This window comes from Sinocyclocheilus anshuiensis, unplaced genomic scaffold (assembly GCF_001515605.1).
Source record: "Sinocyclocheilus anshuiensis isolate Anshui unplaced genomic scaffold, SAMN03320099.WGS_v1.1 scaffold697, whole genome shotgun sequence".
NCBI lineage: Eukaryota > Metazoa > Chordata > Actinopteri > Cypriniformes > Cyprinidae > Sinocyclocheilus > Sinocyclocheilus anshuiensis.
In genome coordinates, this window is record NW_015538036.1 from 1,194,484 (window position 1) to 1,217,720 (window position 23,237).

General features: G+C 34.7%; 6 protein-coding genes across 6 annotated transcripts in view; all 6 read left to right on the plus strand.

The window, feature by feature from the left end:
• The first annotated feature begins 1,135 nt into the window (after positions 1–1,135).
• Positions 1,136–1,851, plus strand: LOC107680787 (C-X-C motif chemokine 11-like). The gene is made up of 4 exons (XM_016476836.1): positions 1,136–1,228; positions 1,336–1,462; positions 1,547–1,639; positions 1,757–1,851. The coding sequence occupies exons 1-4, from the start codon at positions 1,171–1,173 to the stop codon at positions 1,767–1,769; spliced, it is 291 nt and encodes a 96-aa protein (XP_016332322.1). The 5' UTR covers positions 1,136–1,170; the 3' UTR covers positions 1,770–1,851.
• A 3,193-nt stretch (positions 1,852–5,044) lies between these two features.
• Positions 5,045–5,809, plus strand: LOC107680797 (C-X-C motif chemokine 10-like). The gene is made up of 4 exons (XM_016476849.1): positions 5,045–5,106; positions 5,242–5,365; positions 5,473–5,559; positions 5,682–5,809. The coding sequence occupies exons 1-4, from the start codon at positions 5,049–5,051 to the stop codon at positions 5,692–5,694; spliced, it is 282 nt and encodes a 93-aa protein (XP_016332335.1). The 5' UTR covers positions 5,045–5,048; the 3' UTR covers positions 5,695–5,809.
• Positions 5,810–10,326: 4,517 nt separating this feature from the next.
• Positions 10,327–11,201, plus strand: LOC107680767 (C-X-C motif chemokine 11-like). Its single transcript, XM_016476815.1, has 4 exons — positions 10,327–10,434; positions 10,559–10,685; positions 10,798–10,887; positions 11,032–11,201. The coding sequence occupies exons 1-4, from the start codon at positions 10,377–10,379 to the stop codon at positions 11,120–11,122; spliced, it is 366 nt and encodes a 121-aa protein (XP_016332301.1). The 5' UTR covers positions 10,327–10,376; the 3' UTR covers positions 11,123–11,201.
• A 2,037-nt stretch (positions 11,202–13,238) lies between these two features.
• Positions 13,239–14,089, plus strand: LOC107680803 (C-X-C motif chemokine 11-like). The gene is made up of 4 exons (XM_016476854.1): positions 13,239–13,284; positions 13,407–13,533; positions 13,632–13,721; positions 13,873–14,089. Exons 1-4 carry the CDS (start codon positions 13,239–13,241, stop codon positions 13,961–13,963), a joined length of 354 nt encoding a protein of 117 aa, XP_016332340.1. The 3' UTR covers positions 13,964–14,089.
• A 1,648-nt stretch (positions 14,090–15,737) lies between these two features.
• On the plus strand, positions 15,738–16,661 carry LOC107680777 (C-X-C motif chemokine 10-like). Its single transcript, XM_016476826.1, has 4 exons — positions 15,738–15,826; positions 15,964–16,090; positions 16,206–16,295; positions 16,438–16,661. The coding sequence occupies exons 1-4, from the start codon at positions 15,760–15,762 to the stop codon at positions 16,445–16,447; spliced, it is 294 nt and encodes a 97-aa protein (XP_016332312.1). The 5' UTR covers positions 15,738–15,759; the 3' UTR covers positions 16,448–16,661.
• A 3,172-nt stretch (positions 16,662–19,833) lies between these two features.
• LOC107681360 (flotillin-2a-like) overlaps positions 19,834–23,237 on the plus strand; it is a 30,009-nt gene continuing 26,605 nt past the window's right edge. Inside the window, exon 1 of the mRNA XM_016477638.1 lies at positions 19,834–20,088. Within this exon, the coding sequence (XP_016333124.1) occupies positions 20,040–20,088 (49 nt within the window). The 5' untranslated portion in view covers positions 19,834–20,039. The remainder of the gene's footprint in view (positions 20,089–23,237) is intronic.

Below are 23,237 nucleotides of genomic sequence, written 5' to 3' on the forward strand. Positions count from 1 at the left end.
AGGAAGATGAGGCAAAGCGGACCAAAGTTGCAGTACTATTACTTTAATAAACTAAACAAAATGATAATCCAAACAGGATATAATTCACAGATGGCAAACACTCATAACAGTAATAGCTAAACATAAACAGTGCCAGACCAAGCACTGAGCGAACTGAGGGTAATTTACATACGACGTAATGAACAAAACAAGAAACAATATATTGCGATTAATTGTTTGACAGCACTAATATATATATATATATATATATATTTTTTTTTATTTATTTTTTTTTTTTCTACATTTTACAAATTAAATATTACATTATACGTATGTAAAATAATGTGTGATTTCCATCAGAGGTTTGGTCTTAAATTTCAAATAAGGTGGTATTGAAAAGGTCTTAAAAAGTCTTAAATTTAACTTGTTCATATCTGTAGACACCCTGCAATATGCTCCAGAGCCAGAGTTAGGGATGTCTTTACTGCCAGATGCTGATTTTAGCAGAGATTCTCCAGCAGTGACGATTCGAAAAGTTTTTCCAGAAACATGGATCTGGGAGCTTGCTGAAGTGGGGTCTGTGAAACATAATCAGTACTTTTGACAACATATTGAAACATATCTTTACTACATGTTCCCTCAAGTCCAGATGACAAAAAAAAAAAATCATACTTGCTTTGCAGTTTCTGAGTCCAGTTTTTTTTTCTGTGCTGAATGTTATATATAACAGGAAAAAATGGATGCTTAATGGCAGATCAGAATGAAATAGGCCTGTTGTTGTAATTCCAAAATTTTTTTTTTTATTTATATAGTAAAGACAGTACACAATTTTAGTTTATCAAAAGCCACTTTGTTTCTTATTACAATTAGTATATCTCTTATCTATTATATATTATTCTCTTATTTTTGTTTTCTATCTGATATGTGTAAAACTGTGTATGTGTGCCATATAAACCTGATGAAATTAACCCAAACAAAATGATGAAAACACTGCACAGTATTTCCCAGAAACTGAGTAAGATATAGAAAGAGTAACTGGAACTCAGCCAGATCTTATCCCCCACTAGAGCAGCAAACAGGGAAATCCCAGAATGTCTCTGATGTAGCATATAAAATGAAGCCAGTCAGCTCATTTATTCACATTTGGTCAGTCAAGTGGCTTAAAGTGAAGACCTTCAAGAGATTGAAACAATGAAGACTGTGGCAGCTCTACTTGTTTTTGTCAGTTTGGCCATTGTTGCTATTGAAGGTAAGATTGTTTTTGCTTTTTTTTTAACATTTCACTAACTCAGCACAATCTGTTGCTTCGTTGTTTCAGAAAAATAATTTCCGTCATTTATTTCTATCATCCTCCAGGGAAGCCCGGGATTGGAATCCAAAGATGTTTATGTCATGGTGCTGGTCTCAAAATGGTGAGGCCAAAGCTGATAGAGAAAGTTGAAATTCACCCTATTAGTCCATCCTGTGGACATCTGGAGGTTGTGTAAGTACATTATTATTTCTAATTGAATTTAAGACATTATCAATCTATGTTCTCTTTAAATAACCTGATGATGTGTCTGAACAGTGTCACACTGAAAAATGGTGAAGGTCGAAGATGCTTAAACACAGAGTCATTGTTTACCAAGAACATCATTGAGAGGATTGCAAAAAAGACCAGGTGAGTCATATCAATCACATAACAACTGATATTGAAGACCTGAACTTCATATCGTTCATATTTAAAAAATTAAGAAATACAATGGAGTAATGTTTATTTATGTTTCTTCTTTTTTAGGAGTGCTCAGTAAAATGTGTGAAGGTTGTGGCCACTGTGGACTCTGTCATTAAAAAGCTGTATTGATTCTTTCATTTATTACAATAGAGTATTTTATATATTATATTTACACATTATGTTATGAGTAGTTTAATTTATTTAAAAACAATGTGTTGGATGTTCTTCTGTTTGTTGTTAAATGTCAGATGAAAGTTTCAAATAAAATCTTGTGAAGGTTTGATAATTTTTGCGTTTATGGTCTTGGTCATTGGTTCCTGAAGAAATATTAGTTATGTTACATGTCTCTGTGTGTGCAAAAAGTAAACAGGAGATGCAAATAAAGATGCAAAGTTATTGCCTGGTCAGATGCAACCAATTCATTTTTTCCCCCATACCATTTAACACTTAAAAACAGTATGTTATTTCCACCTAATATACACATATATATATAAAAAAAAGTAATATTATAAAAATATACAATAAAAAGGCGTATTTATATGACATCATCCTAAAAACCAAAGTTAGCGCAACAAGACACAATACGAAACAACAAGGGAAACTGAGCAATGGAAAATATCTCAACACCACAAATCAAGGGTGAACATAGAAATATCACATTTCTGACAATATATATGAAAATGGTACAAGAAATGGCATAGTTAGGAAGGGGACAATAACAACACTGTGAATAAGTTTTCATTTGAGTCTGTAGGAGTGTGTTCACCAGTCACAGGGAAACCGCAAAAATGATATGTCACTAAAAGAAGACAATCCAAATTTAGTACCTACAGGCTTGTTCACACAGGAAAGGGATGAATCACAGTGAAATTAAAAAATGAAAGTGTTTTAAAAAGTTCAACTTCCTTTGACTTGACACAATGTCTTAAAGGGGTCATATGATGCTTTTTTAAAGATCATTATTTTGTGTATTTGGTGTAACAGAATATGTTGACATGCTTTAATGTTCAAAAAACACATTATTTTTCAAATACTGTACATTATTGTAGGTTCTCTATGCCCCGCCTCTCTCAAACGCTTCGTTTTATACAAAGTCCCTCCTTCCGACAAGCGCAGTCTGCTCTGATTGGCCAGCTGACCCAGTGCATTGTGATTGGCCGAACATCGCAAGCACTCGTCGGAAATGTAACGCCCCTTACCATAATCGCGAGCTTCATCCTCTCGCTCGCTCTCTCTTTCTCTCTCTCTCTCTCTCTCGCTCTCTCTCTCCCTCTCTATCTCTCTCGCTCTCTCGCTCTCTCTCTCTCGCTCGCTCGCTCGCGCACACACACACACGATGCGCAAAACTCCGCATTTGAACAGTCAATAGCAAATACTTACACTAATAACAAAACAGTAGCTGATTCAGAAGCACCAGATTGTCATAGCAAAGTCAGAATTACCTCCTCTCCTAGGTTCATGAAACGGTCGTCCATAAAATGCATTGCTGTTCTGTTGTAAGTGATCTTAAAGATTCCTAAATGCATCTACTTTCGGAAGGCCAAATAAAGTGCTTTTGCTTTCGCCTAGAAACACACAGCGGCTCCCTGACATGGCTGCTTCAACACTAACTGCGGTTACTGAAACCACGCCTTCTTTCTTTGCGTGAACATTTGGGCAGCATTATGCTAATATTTCCACATAGTGAGGTAGATATGTGGGGGCGTGTTAGAACGAGCCGTTTTAGGGGGGCGTGGCAGAGTCTTAACTTTGATAAAGAATATCTCTTTGGTTTTGAGACTTTAGTCTTTGCAACTTCAGGGATATTATCTATGCACAATCAGCTTGTAACACTCCAAAGAGAAAGGAAAACTTGAAATCGCATCATATGACCCCTTTAAATACACAGACAGGGCATACTTTATGTGTGAGATGTGGTCAAAGAAATTTGGCTAGGCTGTTCATTGCATAAAATGCTTAAGTAAGTCTTACAAGTTAGTCATATTTTTTTTTCTTTAAGACTGGTCATAACTTTTTTAAATCAATTAGATAAAAATGTATATTGGTCTAATTTGAATCTGAAAACTAAGACTGATTATCCCTATAGCTAACTGCTACTGAGAAGCCATTTTATTCATAGATACATCACAATACACTCTAAAAAAATCTGTAAAAATAGGCCACAATATACTGTATATTTTGAAGGAATTTTTTACAGGTGTTTTACCAGTGTTTTGAATTTTACGCCTCATTGCATTGTGTTTTGTAGTTAACAGAAATGTCTGTAAAATCAATGGATAATGTCATGTCATGTGTAATGAGCTGCCAGTACAGTTTCTTTTTCACAGTGTAGGGAAGAAAAGATAATCGCAATATTCATGTCGTGCAGATTTTAAAACACAGTCTTAGCATAATGACTATGTTTATGCAACTGCCCCCCAATCTCATGAGAAAATTTTACTATTTTGTGTTTTGGTAAATTGGTGGCAAAATACATAAACACAAAGAATCAAGACTGTAGCTTATGTGTATAAGAACCAGATTGGGTTCATATGTATTATTAATTATACTAAACAGCATGTCGATGAGGTAATATAAACATAAAGTTTAACAATCAGCACTATAGTGTGCTAGACGTACACATACACTTAACCTACATGTTCACAAAACATTGTTATTTGTATGTTGGTCTTTTGCTTCTGCATTAGAAATGCAACAGAAAAGATCAAAGTAAACATTTTGCTCATGACATGAGTTTGCAAAATGTTTTTCCCCCTTCATAAGTGTGAGCTTCTTATTAAGACTCTATTCCATATACAGAGGTAGTGAAAACTGATGACTGATTTCTCTGAAAACAGAAGTTGGGTTCACGTTTGACGTGATGTCACTGATTTTCATCATCACAACATTGGTCATTTCATAATCCAAAATATTGTGTTTATAATGGCAGTTTAAACATTTGAATAATTTATGCACATGGAGTTGAACACTGTTTGCTGTTGTCTGACCAAAGAGTATTATAATTAAGGATGATTGCCAGTATAATGGATGCTTTAGCGCTTGTGCAGAGATTTTACATTTGATCCCTTCATTTACCTTGGGCTTCAAATAGTGTTTGAAAGAATTTACACCAACTTCCAAAATTGCTGTAAAACAAATTATTATTCTTCCTCATTGGCCAGAATAATCTTTGCACTAAACGACACGAGACAAAGTCAGGGCATTTCAAAGAAATGGGAAATCGAAACTGCCGTGCTTGTGAAATTGAAACTGGGACCTGAGTCCGCTCTGTAAATCCCTGATCTTCTGACAGCTATAAGTACTGTAGCTGAACTGGCAATAACAGTCTTAGACAATCGTCAAAACTTTAAAAACTATGAAGACTACAGCAGTTTTTGTTTTTCTTTCCTGTCTGCTTGCAACGGAAGTACAAGGTGAGTGTTGCCTATTAAGACCTATAATTGAATAATTGTAATATAACTGTATCTCTTAAAAATATTTTATTTTTTATATTAATTAGTTTTTTATCATGCTGTTCTGCACCCTATAAAGTACAATCTTCCTTCCAGGGCAGAAGTTTTCCAAAGGCAGGTGCTTCTGTGCTGACAAAGGAGTGAATGTGGTTTTACTGAAGAACATTGAGAAGGTTGAAATCATTCCTCCAAGTCCATCTTGTGGGAAACAGGAGATTATGTAAGGACAAAAACAATGGTTTTGTACAGATATTTACTATTAATGATCATGCTGCTGTCTCAACCCTCTTGAACACCTTCAGCTCATCTTTCCTTTTTTATTTCCAGTGTCAATCTGAAGAGCACAGAGCGGAAGTGCTTGAATCCAGAGTCTAAATTCACACAGAATTTAATCAAGAGGGCTCTTGAAAAGATGTGAGTGTAACATTTTTTGTTGTTTGTTTGACCTATTGGCAATTTCTGAAATGAATAAATTATATACAAATAATATAGAATATTTAAACTAATATATAATTAACTATTTCTGATCTCTACAGGGCCCGGCAGTAGATGCTTAGTGCGAGACTGGATTAGCTGCTGTGTTATAATGCCAATGAAGAACATCCTCAGATGCTGTATGACCTCTAGCTGACAGTTTGCATACATTGCATGAGTTTGCCTAGAACACATATGCATAAACTGTAAATATTTTCTGCTTGATAATTTATACAACTGACTGTGTAGTAATTATAAATTTCAAATTATAAAATTATAAAAAGTAAATATATATATATACAGTAGTAAACATTTGAAGTGGATCAAAGCCTGTCATCAAAGTTGTCCTAAAACCTAAAACCAAAATGCGTTCTTGTCTTGTCTTAGGACAACTTTGATTAACTTTTTTGATCCACTTCAAATGTTGACTACTGTATATATCATTTTGTGTATAAGTTTTGTTTTAGGCTCATAAAACAAATAAACACTGTTGTTGCTGTTATACAGTCCACTTATAATGTTTATTATTTCATTGTCCATCTGTGTCCACTGTGTTATCAAATAAAAGTTTTTGTCTTCCATAAATTCTAGCTCTTTGGTCTCTGTTAATTCTTCGCGCAAAAACTGTTTTAGCATAAAGGACAAGGATGCATCTTCAAGGAATGGAAACATTGTCTAAAACTGTCTAAAGCACAAAATTGAAAATCAAAGGAGGCTATCTTGGTTCACTTGAATAAGATGACCTTGTATTTGGGACAAGTAGCCTCCTGAGGGACTTATCTCAACTGTCAGATTTTTGTACATCATGCACAAAATATTAATTAATTAATTCATTCATTCATCACAAGTGTAAATGCATTTTGACAATTTAGATAAAATGATTGACATACAAATCGAATAACATTATCCCAGTCAGAGTGATATGTCTGAATTACATATGAATCATAAACAGGCCAATATTTTTTAAGTGATGTCATAATTGCATGTAAACTGAATTCAGACTGCATGATTCTGCTCAAATGAAATAAATGAGTGTAATGAAATAATATGAAATAATGAAATAAATGAATGAAAATAAAATAATAACTTAATGAATTCTAAAATGTAAGAATCAGAATAAGAAAGAGCTTTATTGCCAAGTAAAATTGGTCTTGATTACAGGAACTTCCAGTGCAGAAAAAAAGTACAGACAGCGCAGATGTACATAAATTAAGTTAATAAAATGAAATATAACACTAATAATAAAGACAATAGACTATTCTAAAGTGGACTAGAATAGATAAAAATAGAGAATAGACAAATGACTATAATAAAAAAGTAACTTTGAATTTTATTCAGTTCAATTCACATTTATTTGTATAGCACTTTTCCCGATACAAATCTTTGCCAAGCAGCTTCACAGAAAATTTAAGTTTCTACATTATATTTTATTAGGAGTAGCTTATCAGAGGTGACTATGTCAAGTTTATGTCCATATGTCAGAAATGTACAGTAAATATCATGCAGTTAGTTAATGACGTAATCAAACAGACGATGAACACTATTAACAGCAATTATTATATGATGCAATCAAACTTATAGCAACATTTGGTAGTTTTGTATGTTGGTTCAGGGTTGGCATCATCTGAGGTCCTCTGAGGGGTTGGCATCATCTCTTCTCAGGTGTTTAGTCATCTCAGATCTTTGTAAGGGTTGAATCCAGACTGAAGCTTGTGTAATTCCAAGTTACCTCGGATGCCCATCCTGTGGCAGAAACAGAGAAGCAAATAGAGAAAAATTAGCACAGCGTATAAGTAGTTGTAATATTTTGTACCTGATACAGAACTTAATAGGTAGAGACTGTAAAATTGGGGTAATATGATCATATTTTCTTGCCCTGGTAAGGACTCTAGCAGCTGCATTTTGGACTACCTGTAGCTTGTTTATTGAATATGCAGGACAACTACATAGCAATGCATTACAATAGTCCAGTCTTGAGGTCATGAATGCATGAACTAGCTTTTCTGCATCAGAAACAGGTAACCTGTTCCGTAGCTTGGCAATGTTTCTAAGATGGAAGAATGCTGTTTTTGTAACATGTGAAATATGAATTTCAAAACAAACGTTGCTGTCTAATATTACTTCCAAATTTTTGACTGTAGAGGAAGTAACAGTATCCGTCTAGATGGACATTTTAATCTAATAGATTCTGTGTTATGAGATTCTTTGTCTTATCCTAATTTAATAGGAGAAAATTATTGGTCATCCAATCTTTTACATTTTTAACACTCTATTAGCTTAGTTAATTTAGAAGTTTCATCTGGTCTTGTTGAAATATATAGTTGGGTATCATCAACATAACAATGGAAACTAATCTCATATTTTCTAATAATATTGCCAAGGGGCAAAATGTATATTGAAAATAGCAGAGGGCCTAAGACAGATCCTTGCGACACTCCATGCTTTACTGGTGTTAACTGATAATACCAGCATGCATTGTATGCATAATCACTCTATTTTTTTTTAATATATATGTAGCAGTTGAAGTGACATTTCCAGATTTCACAAAAAGTTTTATTTTTTTTCAGTTTCAGTTTTGCATTTCATCAGCATGATTGTGCTAAGTCATTAGCTTAGACTTCAACACAATGTCTGGTTAAGATCCTATATAAAGAAAAGGGTAGTGAAAACACTTGATAACATTCCAGTGAAATGAGAAGTTTTGTCTAATGACCTGATTTGCAGTTTGTTTATGCGTTAAACTATTTGGTATGAATTTCAACATTGGAACTCTGATTAGTCACTGAATTTCATCATTAGAAAATTTTCATAACTGAAATATTTAATAATCTGCAAACAAACGTTACTTGCTTTACGTTAAGTGTTGTACATACCATACAAATATATGACAAAACCCATTTTGACTAGAAACTTTTCCTAAAGGTTTGGTTTATGCCAGTTTATCCTCAAACTTACCTGGCTCACCAAAAAAGTCTCATTTGAAAAACACGACCCATGAGTGCTTAGAGAAAACTATACAATAATTTATGGACAAACAACTCACACATATTACTGGCCAATATATGTCATCAGCTTTTTACCATCAAATGTAACAAATATTGTTTAGACTGACTTGAAAATAAAGAGGTAGTGAAAACAACTGACCATTTTCCACAGAAAATACACTTTTTGTCCCACATCCTTGTTTGTGGTTTTTAATGCCTTCATAATAAATAAATGAAACATCCACAAGCACACCAGCAAAACCAAAAGATCCCAGCCACACTTTGTGATCATGGAGATGGATCATTATTATAATTTTTTTAATTTCAGACCAAAAATGACTGTAACAGATCTTGTGTTAAATAGGCAAAGGTAAATATTTATAAATTTGATCAACTTGCTAAAAAAAACTTTTGGCTAGCATATCACATGCTTAATGTAACTTAATTAGCAAGTACATTCAATGAAGTAAAACATTCACTGGCAAAAATGGTAACCACAAAAACTATAACATAACAGAAACAGTATTTAACATGTAAACACACACGCACACACACAGGTTTGTTTTTGTGAAAAATGGGGACATCCCATAGGCGTAATGGTTTTTATACTGTACAGACCGTATATTCTATTGCCCTACATATAGGTTGATAAATAAATTAAATAAATTAGATTTTTTGCAATCATGCATTTATTTAATATTGTGGCAGTAGATCCACTCATTATATTTTTAGAGTATAAGCTAAGAAGCTTTTTTTATTTTTTCATTGGTTGTTATTGACTTGGCTGAACTGTGGTGTTAAAACTATTATCTTTGGGTTACTACATTGAAAATGTTCTTTAATGATGACCAGCAGCTAATACTCTGACGCTAAGCAGGGTTGAGTCTGGTTAGGACTTGGATGGCAGACCTCTTTGGGAAAACACTGCAAGAAAAAAATCTGTAGAAAAATGGATATTATCCTAGCAGATGGGGTGTTGCTGGTTAAGGGGAGTGGGTGATTAAGAATGATATAAAACTTGACTATTGAGAAAGCTGATTTCAGTAAAGGGTAGGACCACATTTACATCCAATTGGTAAACAGTCAAAAATTAAACAAACTTCAACTTCACAGTGTAGCTATAAACAGGAGCAGGAATCAGTCAGATTGAATGCACAGAAATTGTTGGTTGTTACTTGGGTGCCTGTCACCGTGTACTGTAGTTATATGCACAGATTTCTTTGAAACAGTGGGTCATTATCATTAAAATTATTGCAAAAGATTGTGTTAATAAATAGGTTCAGTGTGCATTTGATCTATTTGTGTATTGTTACCTTAATTTATATACAACATATATACAACAGATTGTCATGTGTTTAAAAACAGACAATAAAAGCCATGAAATTCAATCAATTAAAACATTTTCAAAATATCTTAAATGCCCAATGTTTTTCAATGTTTTAGCCTAACATCTAGTAGTACTCCCGCCAAAACACAATTCCCACTATATTCCAGTCTAATTAAGCAATATATCCTTCCTCATTCATGGAAAGTTACAAACAGGGTGCCCTAAGTCAAGGCTTCTCTCCATGAGGGTTAAGGACAGTGCTTCGGAGAAATCGCAATAAAAAGAGAAAAAAGGGAGGAAGCTGGAGTACTGAAACCTAAAAAGAGAACTAAAACTGAGGGGAAACCCTGATCCTACAGTATTTAAATGAACTCCTGAAGTCCTTCAGTCATAATCTCACTGACCCAGACATAACACAAGCACAGTTCAACGAGAGCAAGAAGACAATGAAGACTATTGCAGCTTTTGTTCTTCTCGCCTGCCTGATCGCTGTAGGGGTGAAAGGTGAGTTTGAGCTCTGAGAATCGCAGATCAAGAGCATTCAGCATATCTTCAGAATGTACATTTGTTTATGGTAATGTTTTGCAGTTAATAGACTCTAATGAAACATATGACATTTCTCTTCCAGGACAGGACAGGTCTTCAAAGGGCAGGTGCTTCTGTGCAGACAAAGCTGCAAACATGGTTTTAGTGAAGAACATTGAGAAGGTTGAAATCATCCCTCCAAGTCCATCTTGTCGCAAACATGAGATTATGTAAGCACAGCCTACATTTGTATACAATCATTTATTTTCATTTTCAATTAATTAGTCAACTGTAAAACAAACCCAAGTAAGATTCAGCTCATTGCTTTTTATTCTTTCATAGTGTCACTCTGAAGAATGGTGCAGGACGGAAATGCATGAATCCAGAGTCAAAATTCACTCAAAATGTCATCATAAAGGCTCTTGAAAAGAGGTGAGAATAGTATATTTACTCATGCTTCACATATATATTCAATGCAAAGATGTAGATTTGTGTGGCAGAGAGCAATTAAAAAAGACTTGATTAATTGATTAATGGGAAATGAAACTAAATGTAACCTATTTCTGATCTTCACAGGAGCCAGCAGACAGCACCACACAGTACAACTGCCTCTGTGCCACTGAAGAACACCATGACATCATCATCTGCACCAACATCCTTCAAATGACTTCATATGTATTAATATACTGCCTCATAAGTTGGAGTTCAATTTAGAAAAAAAACTTTAAAACTAAAAATATTTCCTGTCTAAGCTGATAAAATTATTTGTTATCTGATCACTGGGTTGTTTTCACAAACGTTTTCACAAATGTGTCATATGTACAGTCTTTTTATAATTTGTTTTATGATTGTATTTTCATTATCCACAAAGATGTGTCAAATAAAACTTTTATATCTATAAAATACGTCTCCTGACCTCTTTCAGAGTAGTTCTTGCATTCTGACATTCTGAGTAAAAATGCATATGATAATCCATTTACAATAAGCAATAGTCTCATGGGCATCTAAAACACGAGGTCTGGGACATGAAAGTTAAGTTACGTTTTAAAGACTGCTACTATTTTAAACAGTGTCTCAGTTGACTGATATGGCTGGTATAAAGACTTTTGCCAGTGCAAACTAATGTTGATTGCCACTGCACTGGATAAATCAATCAACTGAAAATGATATCAAGCTACATTTCCATTCCACATAATGAATTAAAACAACATCTAGACAGCTACTTCCAACTGTGATCAGAAGAAACTGTTATAAAAAAAGCCTTAAACGTCTTAAACATGGGAACTTCTGCTCTGCTTATTGTTAGTTGTGTCATCATTAATGAAAGAAAGTTTAAACAAATGAGTCTCTCTTGAAAAAGGAAGAGAGGAGGAAGTGATGGAATATAGTGAATGCATGAACAAAACAGCAATTAGTGTTCACTGTTATTCTTTCATTGTATCGTTAGAGCAGACATTGAGATCCCATACCCACAATATTTCTATCTATCTATCTATCTATCTATCTATATATATATCTATATATCCATCCATCCATCCATCCATCCATCCATCCATCCATCCATCCATCCATCCATCTATCCATTCTATCTATCTATCTATCTATCTATCTATCTACCTACCTACCTATACATACACTGCTGTTCAGAAGTTTGGGATCAGTAAGGTTTTTTATATTTTTCAAAGAAGTCTCTTATGCTCATTTAGGCTGCATTTATTTGATCAAAATACATTCAAAAACTAATATTGTGAAATGTTATTGTAATTTAAAATAGCTCTTTTGTATGTGAATATTCTGTCAAATGTATTTATTCCTATGAAGCAAAGCTGAATTTTCAGTATCATTATTCTTCAGTGTCCTTCAGAAATCATTCTAATATGCTGATTTATTATCAATGTTGGAAACAGTTGTGCTGCTTAATATTTTTTGGAACCTGTGACATTTTAATCAGGATATTTGATGAATACAAGGTTAAAAAGAACAGCATTTAAATAGCAAAATAGAAATAATTTGTAACAATATATACACTACCGTTCAAAAGTTTTGGGGCAGTATTTTTTTAAAGAAAATATTTTTTTATTCACCAAGAATGTGTTAAGTTGAAAAAATGTTTTTATTAATTCATCAAAGAATCCTGAAAAAAAGTATCACAGGTTCCAAAACATATTAAGCAGCACAACTGTTTCCAACACTGATGATAAATCAGCATATTAGACTGATTTCTGAAGGATCATGTGACACTGAAGACTGGAGAAATGGCTGATGAAAATTCAGCTTAGCATCACAGGAAGAAATTATATTTATATTAAAATAGAAAAGAGTTATTTTAAATTGTAATAATATTTCACAATAGTACAGTGTTTTCTGTATTTTTGATCAAATAAATACAGCCTTAGTGAGCATAAGAGACTTATTTAAAAAAACATTCAAAATCTTATTGATCGCAAACCTTTAAACAACAGTGTATATATATTCTCTATATACTCTATTGATATGCCTGAAAAAAAAAACAGCTGTGTTTATAGAAGTAATTATACCAGTCTTATACGTTTTCCCATATTGATGACATTTGTGCATGTCAGCATTTCCAAATTTCCAAATCGCACCAAACGATTCATTCACGAATTGGAATGATCCGATTGCAGCTGTTCTCGAGTCGACAACTCACTGATTCAAATGAACCGTTTAGTGCGAGTCTCCAGTGAACTGAATTCACAAGTAAGAACCGGGATGTGTACTTCGTCCACCACTGGTATTAAATTACACAATGTTCATGTTTTTCAATGTTCAATGTTCTTCTCGCCTGCCTGATCGCTGTAGGGGTGAAAGGTGAGTTTGAGCTCTGAGAATCGCAGATAAAGAGCATTCAGCATATCTTCAGAATGTACATTTGTTTATGGTAATGTTTTGCAGTTAATAGACTAATGAAATATATGACATTTCTCTTCCAGGACAGGACAGGTCTTCAAAGGGCAGGTGCTTCTGTGCAGACAAAGGTGCAAACATGGTTTTAGTGAAGAACATTGAGAAAGTTGAAATCATCCCTCCAAGTCCATCTTGTCGCAAACATGAGATTATGTAAGCACAGCCTACATTTGTATACAATCATTTATTTTCATTTTCAAGTAAAACAAACCCAAGTAAGATTCAGCTCATTGCTTTTTATTCTTTCATAGTGTCACTCTGAAGAATGGTGCAGGACGGAAATGCATGAATCCAGAGTCAAAATTCACTCAAAATGTCATCATAAAGGCTCTTGAAAAGAGGTGAGAATAGTATATTTACTCATGCTTCACATATATATTCAATGCAAAGATGTAGATTTGTGTGGCAGAGAGAGACATGGCAATTTGAAAAAAAAAAGGAATGAATTAATTGGAAATTCAATTAAATGCAAAATATTTCTGATCTTCACAGGAGCCAGCAGACAGCACCACACAGTACAACTGCCTCTGTGCCACTGAAGAACACCATGACATCATCATCTGCACCAACATCCTTCAAATGACTTCATATGTATTAATATACTGCCTCATAAGTTGGAGTTCAATTTAGAAAAAAAACTTTAAAACTAAAAATATTTCCTGTCTAAGCTGATTAAATTCTTTTTTCTCTGACCACTTGGTTGTTTTCACAAATGTATTTTCATAAGACCACTGAACAATGTGTCATATGTACAGTCTTTTTATAATATGCTGATTGTATTTTCATTATCCACAAAGATGTGTCAAATAAAGCTTTTCTATCTATAAATTATGTCTCCTGACCTCTTTCAGAGTAGTTCTTGCATTCTGACATTCTGAGTGTAAATGAATATGACACTCCAATAAGCAATAGTCTCATGGGTAACAATAGTCTCATCTAAAACACAAGGTCTGGGAAGTGAAAACTCAATAAAGCTTAAAAAAAAATTGCTAAACAGAGTCTATTTTTGACTTATATGAAGACTTTTGCCACTGCAGATTGCCACTGCACCGGATAAATCAATCAACTGAAAATGACATAGCTACATAATGAATTAAAATCCAGCTTAGCATCACAGTAAGAAATTATTTTTAAAAGTATTTTAAAATAGAAAACGGGTATTTTAAATTGTAATAATATTTCACAATATTACTGTTTTTTGATCAAATAAATGCAGCCTTAGTGAGCATAAGAGACTTCTTTAAAAAACATTAAAAATCTTACTGATCCCAAACTTTTGAATGGAAGTGTATTTAAATTCTCTATGTACTATATTGATATTCCTGAAAGAAAAAAACAGCTGTTTATACCAATAATTATACCAGTCTTATAAGGGGTTTTCCCATGTTGATGTATTTCAATAAATAACTGTTTTGACTTTAAAATAGAACACAGAATGTAAAATAAAAGGGTAGTGAGTAAGAGGAACTAACTGACCTATTAACATCTATTTAAAAAGAAGTGTTGGTCTGTGTACTAGTTTGTGGTTTCCATCACCACACTGTGATTCAGCTGTCTGCACAAGGTCGCAGTCTGATATTCAGAACAACAGCAGCACAATGTATACAATAGTTCAATTTACAAGGAAGAGACATACATTTTATGTACAATATTGTCAGTTACTTTTGACTATTATTCATCAGCTAAGAAAAATAGTTTGAAACTAAGCCACAGCAGATTCAAATGTCACATGTGTCTTATAGCGTTTCACATTACAATGGAGCTTGTGCAACAGTAAAAAAAGTCCAGCTATGCCCCTGGTTGTTGAATGATTCGGTTGAGTAAATGATTCACTGACTCACTCATAATCACACTTATTTTGTACCTGAAGAATGTATTTTTTTAACATATCTATTGAAAAATGGTTCAGTGACTCACTTATTCGTTGCCATGCCACCTACTGGTGCAATGTTACCCACATAGAGTCACTGGAAATCCCAAGTATTAATACTTACATAGACTGATATCTGTAAATTCATAATAAAAATGTGCATTAAATTACACCATGTTTATGTTTTTAATGTTTTAATGGCCTAATGCTTCTAATTGCAATAATAGTCTAATATTGAAAATAATTGCAATTTAATTGCAATAATAGTCTAATATTGACCAAAGAAAACGATCTTTGGAATGATTGCTTCCTCATTCTTGGAAAGGTCAAGTCTACATGAAAAGAAAGTGTTTCTGAGAAACGAGACAAGTACAGATGCAGGACCATAGAAACAAAAACTGAAAAATTGTCAGGGAGGGAAAACCCCTTACAAAAGCATAAAAACACAGCAGCTGAACTTAATCATACACAACTTCATTAACCAGCCATTAGGGAGGTGAAAACATAAAATGAATACCATGAAAATCATTACAGCTATGGTTATTCTAGGCTGCCTGCTTGTTGTAGAGGTGAAAGGTGAGCTTGATCTCTGAACTTTAGAGACTGAAGAAATGCACATTTTGTTTTTCATACTGTGCATTTATATTGTGAAACCTTCTTTGCATGGCAGGATGTTGCAGATAATGGTAAAATGCACTGTTTTTCTCTTCCAGGCCAGGCTAGAGTTCCGAAGGGCAGGTGTTTTTGTGCTGACAAAGGTGTGAACATGGTTCCTCCAAAACTGATTGAGAAGGTTGAAATCATTCCACCAAGTCCCTCTTGTAAAACCCAGGAGATTGTGTAAGTGTATACTGTTATTTACATACAAATATTCTCTAAATATTGTACATCTCTGTTTAAATATGTTGACTGACATAAATAATCATGCAGCTTATTTTGTCTTGTGTTTTTGTAGTGTTACTCTGAAAAATAGTACAGAGCAGAAATGCTTGAATCCAGAATCTAAATTCATGCAGAAATACATCATGAAGGCTATTGAAAAGAGGTTAGTATAAACCTTTAATATTTTTATATTATATTTTGTTTATACTATATGTCCATACAATATGAATACTTCTCTCTCACACTCTTTTTTTTACATAATAAACAGAGAAGGCTCACTATCAACTGTTTCTGATTATTTTTAGGAGCCTGTAGAAGAAATAGCCTGCAAATGAATCCATATGAGCTATTGTGAAGTGAAGAACATATATCAGCACCCTACAATCAGTAACCAACATCCTTCAGACAAATCTTGAACTGAAATTTTTAATGTAAATCTTTCCTTAATGTTTGCTTAACGTAAATCTTTTTTTTTTCTGATAAACATGATCATTAATAACTGTTGTACATTTTAAAATAGTAACGCAAAACATGCCTGATTACAGTGTGTCATATGTACAGTCTTGCAAAATAAAGCTTTTGTTGACATTTCAGTATATACAGTATATATTTTTGTACTTATGGCCATTCTATAGAGCATAGATTAAAAATAAGCTAAATAAAAAACAATAAAATGTCATTATAAGTAGCCTGTTTGGAAGAAATATTATATGTGACCCTGGACCACAAAACCAGTCTTAAGTCGCTGGGGTATATTTGTAGCAATAGCCAAAAATACATTGTATGGGTCAAAATTATTGATTTTTGTTTTATGCCAAAAATCATTAGGATATTAAGTAAAGGCCATGTTCCATGAAGATATTTTGTAAATTTCCTACTGTAAATATATTAAAACTTAATTTTTGATTAGTAATATGCATTGCTAAGAACTTCATTTGGACAACTTTAAAAGCGATTTTCTCAATATTTAGATTTTTTTTTGCACCCTCAGATTTCAGATTTTCAAATAGTTGTATCTCGGCCAAATATTATCCTAACAAACCATACATCAATGGAAAGCTTGCTTATTCAGCTTTCAGATGATGTATAAATCTCAATTTCGAAAAATGTACCCTTATGACTGGTTGTGTGGTCCAGGGTCACTTACTAAATCTGTGAAATGTGAACCTTAAATTTTAAATATAAATTTAGGTTTGCACATTAAGTCTAAATGATAAGTCATATTGAAATGCAAATTGGTCAAGTACCAAATTGGTCATGTACCAAAATGCACTCTTAAAAAAAATTCTAAACAAAAGTGTTCTTCAGCTTGTAACAATAGCAGAACCCTTTTATGTGCTAAAGAACCATGCTTTGAAAGTGCTATGTAGAACCTTAATGGTGTTATAAATAACTTTTTTAATGATAGTTTATTTTCATTAATATTACTATATTAGTATATTTACATAATATTAGTATTATCAATATTATTTTATATATTATTAAAATTGCTTTATCTACATTGTCTCATAATATCTTATAGCCTCTATTAGGGTTTTACATTAAAACAACAACAGCAGCAGCATGTTGTGTGAATTATGTACTTTTTATTGAAAAGTAAAAAAAATTTAAATTGTAGCAAAAATGTCAGTGCTCTTAACAAGCTATTACTGTAGCTGAATATATTAATAAATGACAATTGACAATGAACAAATACATGAAGTAAAACACAAAACAGGACAGAAAATAGATGTGATGAAGACAAAGTTCCTGTGAAATATCTTCACAATCCTCAGTGATGCCTTTACTTTACGTCCATCATTTTGATGTAACTGAGTGGCAGTTTCTCTCTGCAGATGATGAGGCTGTGAGATGTCATGCATCTGAAATACACAACATGTATAAAACAATGATGTTCACAAAGGCCAAAAGTAGTAAAAATTGACAGAATGTGAGCCCTTCACAATGTTAAAAGGAAAAAGTAATACTGTAGAATGTCAGGGGATAGTTCTAATGTTTTTTTTGTGACTGCATGTTTATGCATAAACCCAAGTAATAATTGAAAAAAATATAACAATATGGATTATGAATGTAATATTTCTGTTACTTAGTGGAGAAGAGGAGAGAAATGTCCTCATCTTAACAGAGCTGCTACATGTGACCAAAAAAACTAAAAAGAGAAAAGAACATTACATTTGTATTTCAATTTAAGAAAAATCATTTACCTGTTGAGAGTGTGTTTATGGTCTGTAGTTGAATGGCTGAGCACCAGAAAATCAATAATGAGGTAACTTTAACAGTTACAGATTTGAAAAACAAAAAGATGGGAATAAAGAGCCCTAAACTCTAACACAAAGAACCATTTTGGCATAAAAGGGTTCTTCAGGGAGTTAAGGTTCTAAATAGAACTGTTACTACGTGTAAAGAACTATAATGTTTTTAGAGTGTGGAATGCAAAATAAGCATCTGAAGGCTGGTATAAAGCTATTATTCATTATTTAGCATACATTTTTGACTGGAGTAATAACACCAAATGTTTAAAGGAATGCTTTGGTTTTGGAACATTATCACATTCCAGGCAACAACAAAGCTTAACTGTTGAGGGCCATGCTTCTCATCTGATCAGTGTTATGACTTATGAGACTGTCTCCAGATATGTAATTACATGGGACCAAAAAGCATGGCGATGGAGGGCATCATCCTGGCTGGTTTCCCTCAAGCTCAAAAAAGGAAAGTAAAATTTCATCCCCATCACTTTGTTATAGTAAAGGTTAATCCAACCATCATCTATTAAAATAAAAGGATGGTGCTCTGCAGCTTTCAGCCGGATTACATTTGCTGACATGTCTGCACAGATGATGTTTGAATAGTATATTATGAACTACCAAAACCACACAACCATGATGTGGATTCCTCAAGTTGTTATTCACTTCCATATACAAGATATGCGTCAAAAGCAGATCCATGAATTGAGTGTTTACTTAATCCCTTAATGTAAAAAAATGAGGTAAACAGATTTGGCTTGCTGTTAAAAAAAAACAACACTTTTTTTTCATTTTACCTCAATTCTGTGTATTAATGCAGTTTGTACTTTTAATTTGGCATTATGTAGGCCTACTATAGACGTTGACTCATGACAAATTTAATGACGTTCTCCATTTGTAAGTCGCTTGGGGTAAAAGGGTATTCTAAATCCAAGATATAGGGCTCAAACTCATAATTTTGTTGTTGTTTATCTGATATGCTTTTTTATTTTCTATTAAACTTAAAGCAGAGAACCACTGCTGTGATGGTAAGCTCTGGGTGGAAGGTGAGCATGTCGACTGATTTACAAGATAAAAATGCAGCTGAACATGAAGCCAAGAAAACATCAGCTGTACCAACAGGTCAGATAGGACGTAACCAAGCTCACATTTTTATGCGCAAGGTGGTTAGCCTACTTCCATCCTGGATTTTCTTGTTAAACAATCTTTGAAAACCAACCTTGATTTAAAAAAATTAAGACCCGACATCCAAAAAAAAAAAAAAAATCCTGGGTAAAGTTGACTCAAATTGCCTTTGACGTGAGCTTGTCTGGAGCTGAAGGACAAAGTAGTCAATAAATACTCATAAAAGTTTTTTGTTTTTCAAAAGATATGAGCAACGCTGGTGTCTAGGCTCATTTCCAATCTTATGGCTCCCTCTACTGGAAGGTTAAAGAATAACAAATTTAACATGTATCGTAGTAACAGTCGCCATATCTCTGAAAGGGCGGTGACTTCTGGTGCATGCGAGCAGAAATCGGGAGGAATATGGTGTACACAAGACTGCTTTGAATGCCTTGTCTTTGTATCTGACTGTTTTCAATACACTGTTCCGTCGTCCTTGGAAAAAAAGAAGTAATCTCACGTTCCGAATAGCTTTTTAAAGCCGTCGGGCAGGAAAAAATATGGGGAATTGCCACACGGTAGGACCAAACGAAGCCTTGGTGGTATCAGGTAACGTTAACATATCCTATCAACTGCCTTCAGTTTTTCTCAAAGCAGTCCGCTTTTCGCGTGTATTATATTCATCTGAAATGTAGCTAACGTAGAATGTGTACGTAAATCATCATGTATTTTATTCTACTGCAATTAACGCTTATTTTCTCAAGCATTTCAGTCGAGTTGTGTGTAGTCATTCGTGCTTGCCTGTTGCATTGTAGTTTGTGTTGCATGAAAGAAGACAATCCATCACTCTCGGCTCGTGTTGTTGTGCCGCCCTCATGCTCTTTTCTGTTCGATTTTGACCTGCTTGCGCAATGAAATCGATTTTTCTCTTGAAATCTTCTTGGTCTTGAATATCGATTGCTTATGTAGTAGTTTAGATTAAACACACGACTTGCGTATTGTGCTTTTTTTTTTTTTTTTTTTGACTGTATACATTTTATTTTTATGTGATCCTGCCACGTCCTTAGTATAAATATTTTTAAGCCACCTTTTTTTGAATACTAACGTTACTATAACACGTTTTGTCGCTGCAGAATAAAGTGGTCAAAACGGTATCAATCAAGCCCAGGGGTGCCCAATCCTGTTCCTGCAACCTTGATTAAACAACTGAACGAACTAATCAACATCTTCAGGAGCTCTTGATCATTACAGGCAGGTGTGTTTGGAACTGAACTCTGCAGGTAGGCAGATCTCCAGGAACAGGATTGGGCGCTCTAGTGATCAAGACCTTTTAGCATACCCCCGTTTATAAAAATTGGGATTTGTCTACACAGTTCAATGCCTCGATTTCTTTTTGTCATTAGTTGTCTTCCTGCTACGTTGCAGAAAGGTTCCTGGGTTTCACAATTTTAGGTTACATTTATATTTTTTAAGGGGAAAATCACCACATGTGGGAAAAATAATAGCAAAATATAACGTTTTATTCGATTAGAAGCTGTTTTACATGAATTGAGTCTAAATCAATAGACTACATCAAAATTATTATTGTATGATTTTAATTGCTGGATACAGTCAAGAAGGTCAAGACCTCTGACTTTGAGCAATACACATTTAAGTGGGTAATGTAGGCATTCAGTATGAGCTATAGCTACTTTTAATGTTTAATATAATTTATCAAATATACCTGATAGAGCAGTGGTTCCCAACCCTGGTCCTGGAGGCACCCCAACACTGCATGTTTTGCATATCTCCTTAATCAAACACACCTAATTCAGGTCATCAGCTCATTAGTAGAGACTCTTAACGGTGCGTTCCAAACGGGATATATCGCCCTCCGAAGGGCACTTCGGAGTGAAAACAATCATGTCCGCCATATTGAAGGGTCGTTCCAAACCGAAGTGCTCAAAACTGGCCACTTCAAAGGGCCCTTTGGAATGAAGGATTTCGAAGGGTACAACTGATGGACACTTCGGGCTCCCATGATCCTTTGCGCAGATTCTTTGCATGATGATGGCACCTCCGTGTGGGCACGTGATGATGATGCAGAAGGGCACTTCAAGAAACAGTTGTTTGGTCCCCTACACCCTTCAACCCTTCGAAGTTCTCACTCCGGAGGGTAAACCCTTTGAAGGGATTAGGGCATAGGGATGAGCCCTTCCAAACGGAACGCAGGGTAAGACAGGGCTCCTCGATTCTTGCCCTGGAGGGCCAATGCGCTGCAGTGTTTAGCTCCAACCCTGATCAAACTCACCTACCTGTGATTTTCTAATGATCCTGAAGACATTGATTAGCATGCTCAGGTGTGTTTGATTAGGGTTAGAGCTAAACTCTGCATGAAAGTGGATCTCGTGGGCCAGACTTGAGGATCCCTGCTCTAATGCCGAGTTCACACTGCACGATTTTAGCCCGATTTTTCACTTGCCGACAGGTTTTGCGAAATCGCCGACAAATGCCCGAAATCGGAGGCAAATCGGTGCTCGTTCACGCGAGTGACAACGATTTTAGCCCGATTTTTCACTTGCCGACAGGTTTTGCGAAATCGCTGACAAATGCCCGAAATCGGAGGAAAATCGTCGCTCGTTCACGCGAGTGACAATCACGCAGTGTGAATTATCAAAGATGCGATCTGAGGGAATCGCAGACACGTCACCGACGCCTGCAAAATATTTGGCATGCTAAATATCTGGAGCTGTCTGCGATTCTTCCTATTGTGAAGTCATGCAATGTGAAACCCCCTGTCGCCGATCCATCGTGCAATGTGAACAAAGCAGCAACTGAATGCTACCCCAGATAGTCACGCAGTGTGAAAACAACTGTGATCCCACGAGTTTGAAAATCATGCAGTGTGAACTCGGCATAAGACCTGAAATTGGTGTGTCAGAGAAAGGAGACATGCAAAATGTGCAGTGTTGGGGTGCCTCCAGGACCAGGGTTGGGAATCACTGTGATCGAGGCATGCATCCCAGATATCAGACTACAGGAAGTCATAGAACACACTTTAGTGTCACTGTCACAAAATTTGCTAGTTCTTTTATTTTAAATGATCTGCCAGCTACAATTTTTTCTAACTGTACAGTTTCATGCAGGTATTGCAGGGTTATTTCCTCTTTGCTTAGATTGCCTGAAAATTGTGTCCACATTGGTCATGTTTCATGAAATAAAGTTACATGACAGAAACTTCAATGGGCCAATTCATCTGTCTTTCACGTGATTAATCTGACTGCAGTTGTGCAATTGATTAAACAACAGCTGAGGATTGCACACTAATAGCTGATGACATGCAGGGAATTTGTTGGAATAGTTTCCAGTACCTCCATTGCAACATGAAGAGAGACAAACTCTGACTTGAATGGTCTGGGGACCAGACCCATATACATAGATTTGTGAGGGAGTTCCTCACATATCTCACATTCCTAATGGTTACAGGCCCCTACTGTTTATACTTTACATCAGGAGTCCAGATTGATGCATAACCTTCAGGCAACATGAATGGATGTTGTAACATTGATAGCTGAATGTAATAAATCCTAGGTTATCTCCCTGAAGTCCAGGTCTCTTGTCATGGTTGACCCAACAATATCTATATTTGCACAGACGCATAGCCTAAATATCTTGCTTCATAAACTTAATGTCATGGAGAACTGGAAGGTCTGTTTTACTCTTACCCTTCTAATTGCTTGCCTCCCATAGCATTAGTTTGTTAGCCAAATCACAACATG